At 31.4% G+C, this 4,126-nt stretch overlaps 1 protein-coding gene and 1 long non-coding RNA gene across 2 annotated transcripts in view; one reads left to right on the forward strand and one right to left on the reverse strand.

Moving 5' to 3' along the window:
* LOC126907834 (uncharacterized) overlaps window positions 1-4,126 on the reverse strand; it is an 85,950-nt gene that overhangs the window by 6,775 nt on the left and 75,049 nt on the right. The window lies entirely within an intron of this gene.
* LOC126907738 (protein let-756) overlaps window positions 3,217-4,126 on the forward strand; it is a 38,094-nt gene continuing 37,184 nt past the window's right edge. Inside the window, exon 1 of the mRNA XM_050689309.1 lies at window positions 3,217-3,889. Coding sequence (XP_050545266.1) covers window positions 3,577-3,889 — 313 coding nt within the window. The 5' untranslated portion in view covers window positions 3,217-3,576. The remainder of the gene's footprint in view (window positions 3,890-4,126) is intronic.

The following is a 4,126-nucleotide window of genomic DNA, read 5'->3' on the forward strand; positions in this document are numbered from 1 at the left end:
CCGTTTTTTTTTATTCATTATCTTATATTTTGTACAAAAACATATAATAATGTAAATATTTTTTCAATAGAAATCTACCTCTCTTGTCAGTCGCCTGTAATTTAAGCAAGCCTTGATAAAAAATACCCTACAAACTAATGTACAGTAGTGTTATTTATTTAATTTAGAAATGAAATACCATAGTATAATTTCAGTGATTAAAAACGTTTATTTATCAACAATTATGTTTTACTAAATCTATTTTTACTATCTATTTTGAATATGGTAATACTATTTTTCTTGTAATAATAAAGTAATAAAAAATTTCCTTTGTTAGTTTTACAAAAATAGTACATTATTTTCTTTCATTTGGATAATTTTGAAAATTGAAACACAAGTGTTTTTTTCTGTAATTAGTTTTTCTTTTTTCTTGATAATGTGGAAAAATTAACTCGTGTTGTTTTATTGGACCCTGTAACTATAAAGTTGTATAATTTTTACTTTTTTCCTATTTAGTTGTATTGAAGGTTGTCAATCTTTATGAAAAAATACATGTGACACTTTTTATAGAGTATCGGGTAGTACAAAAAATAAATATTTTTACCAATAAATGAATGTAACTAACTTAATTCAAATAACAATATATTGGTAATAAAATTACATATTTGTAATTGACAGTGATATCAGTAGATACGACATAAATTTGCTCACAATTTTCACGAATAATAAAAAATGTCAAAAAGCAACATGTGCTCTTATTCATAAAAAATGCTTTTTTATAGTATATATGTTTATAAATCAGAGTTAACGTAAAATAAATTTATATATACCAAAAGCATTTGTTAACATTAAATTTTGTATTAATTTTGAGAAAAATGACTAGCACATTTTCATATGATTGAAAACAGTACAAACCTGTCTTTAATCATTAAAAGTCTTATAAAAAAATATTTAGTACAATATATCTAGAAGAGATTTGGCTGTTGAACAAAGCCACACTTCTTTTTTTCATCAAAAAGTATTATCTATATTCATTAAAGGTTGATATTTTTTAACTTATTGTCATTTGTTACTGTTAATTTTTATTTTGTAAGCATTAAATTTATTTATTAATTAACTCTGATACATAAGTTATTGTTACCTAATTAATAATCGGTAAAGTTTATTGCTGACTATAAACGATCTAAGCAATATCTTAATTATCTTATTACAGTATGCATGATGTGTATTGGGATTATACGTCATGAATCATGACACTGTAGCCCGTAATGTGTACGTGATTAGCAACATGTGTGCAAATAATGTTTAATTTTTTAATTGTTATTATTATTTGATGCTTTGCCGAATGTAAAATGTTTGTGGAAAACCCGCAGGCGCAACTGTGTCAAAATGACGTCACGTGATTCGTTTTTATGTTGCCGACGCCTCTGAGTCCTCTTGTAATAATTGCGATTTGTGTTCCAAATAAATCGCCTATACTTCAATATTAATAGTTTTATGTACAGGTCGACTGTCGAATTAAATCCGTTGGCATGTAAACGATAATGGCGATACGATGGTAGAATTGAAATTAACAAGACCTGATAGTCTTTTATGCTACTTAATCATTGTTGATAAATCCATAAGGAACTTAAATAGTGGTAATATTGTGTTAAAATAAAAATCTATGAACAACAGTGTTATTATATGAACATATATAACAAATTATAAATGCATTTAAAAGTTTATCGTTTTATATTTAATACTTTTACATGATAAAAAATATAGTAACCTCTAACAAACTAATAACATCTTACTAATATTTAAATTTGAAATGGGCTTGCATTATAAAGTGTTTTCAACTTGAACGTTTTGACAATGAATTGTTTAATGTAAACTAAAAACAATGTTAGGCTAAGCCATGTTTAGAGTTAAAAATAATTATTTGTATAAACAAATATTTTATTCATATTGAACTTACAGGAATATATAAGAGAAGAAAATTAGATAAAGTGATTAGAACAAGAGTTTAGTAATATGAAGTACTTTTTTAGCGAAGTTGATTAATTGGAAATTTGTGGTACTCGATTGAATCATAAAGCTTATATCAAGTTTGAGGGAAGTCAACTGACTTCTGTGTGTTGGGTTTTTCATATAATATTGTAAAGTATATCAACTCTGTGTAACATAATTTTAAATTAATAAGAATAATTCGAAATTCATTATATGATCAAGTTAAGAACATTATTAAACATAATACGTCCAAATCAATCTTATAATTATTTTTTTAGATTTCCTCAATAAAAACTTTCATAACAGTTTATAAACGTGACTATCGTCACAGATACTCTGTAATTTTACTAACAGCCAGTGGCTATAGCAATAAAAAAATTAGCATCTAAATCTGTTTAATATTCCTAATAAAATATTTTTATTTTTTATAGTATACAAACTCAAATTCAATTACTATGTTAAGTATTAACTTTAATTGAATTGCAAGTTACAATGATAAAATTGTTTTTGAAGAAGTTTTGGTGTAATTTAATCACTTAAATAATTATTTTTAATTTATTAGTGTTAGCAATTGATACCACATTCTACAAAGACATCAATAATATTTATTTGGTATATTTCTGAAATAAACTTTAAAAAAATGTATAAGTTGTAAGCATATATAGCACAATAAGACAATACATTTTTTTATTGGGACGAGTATTCAAGTTGTTAAATCTCCGCCTCATCAATGAATATAAAATATCAGCAAAGTAATTTTTTCAAAATGCGTATGCGATATTTACTTCTATTTTCTGTATTTAATCATTGTCAGTTTCAATTATACTTTTATTTTTACAATATTTGATATCATAAGTATGATTTGTATGTACAATCCGTTTAAAGAGATGTGGGTCCGTCTGTGAAATAAGTACAAAATATAGATTTTGTGTCGCATATATTTTAGTTATTACCTCAATTCTAAAAATTTACTTAATATATTTATATTGAATTTTTTCGTGATAATAAGACAGCAGAATAGTTTTATCACAGTGCCTTAACATGGCAGTTTTTTATCGAGTTTGAAACGACCGGTACTCATAACACACATGGTTGTTCATCACCACTTACACGGCTCATTGTACACTGTGGCTCCATCTGTAGGCCGAACGTGAGCGCCGGGTCACATGGCCTGACCGACAAATTGAATACCGTCTGGTGGTCCCCATGATTCGTGATTCCTCGCGCCGTTCTCTACTCTCTCGGCCAGTCGCCAACCGCACGTCGCGCCGTTTATTAGACACAAGGAAGACGGACACGGGTGTCGCGAGACGGACGAAGACTATTCGACGTGTGTGACCTTATCTGCACAAGATTTTTATGCGTACGACCTCTACGCGCATTTGGTCAATAGTAAAAATTTTACATAGAATTAAAAAAAAATAATTTATTTTTCGCGGAATTAATAATTTTTGAAAGTTAATAGCGATCGCGTTATCATGTCGGTCGGGGACCGACCGTAGTGGTCCCGACATGTGGTGGCCTAGCGAGGCGGGTACCGGTGTCCGGCGTGACGGGCCCTGACGCGGTACCCAGCCCGGTACCACCAGGAAATGGCCTGAAGTCATGGTGAAACGGTCGCGCGTGTACTCTAGCAGCAGCAATAGCAGTCGGTGTGCCGCAGTCTTACTAGTGTTGTACTTGTTGTGCGGTGTCGCGTTTGGTTCGTCGGTAGGGCGCCGGTCCCTGATTGCCGAACGGAACAGCAACATTCGAGACGCAGAAGAGGCGGCGGGCCCCAGGAACGAAAGGTCTACGGCCAATTTATCGCACATCACCGGTACCGCGAGAAAAATAAAGATGTTCATCAAGAACAGATACCTTCAAGTGTACCCGGATGGCACGGTGAACAGCACGACTGAGGATACAAGCGATTACGGTAAGCTTCGTACAGTTTTCATTACTCGATCGGATCTTATCGCGCGTTTTACCTGAACCCACTCCGTCTGCCAGCGCGTTTTCGCTAAATTGCACTGATCCGTAGCTTAGTGCAAAAACTACACGAGACAACAGATCGACGTTACTCTTTCTTCACGAGTGTCGTCGTCTTACTACGTGTAACCTTTTTGGGTCAAAACGGCTAATCAAGGCGGTTTTTTTTTTTTTTTTTTTTTTT

Source organism: Daktulosphaira vitifoliae, unplaced genomic scaffold, assembly GCF_025091365.1.
Source record: "Daktulosphaira vitifoliae isolate Bord-2020 unplaced genomic scaffold, ASM2509136v1 Scaffold_1, whole genome shotgun sequence".
NCBI classification, from domain to species: domain Eukaryota; kingdom Metazoa; phylum Arthropoda; class Insecta; order Hemiptera; family Phylloxeridae; genus Daktulosphaira; species Daktulosphaira vitifoliae.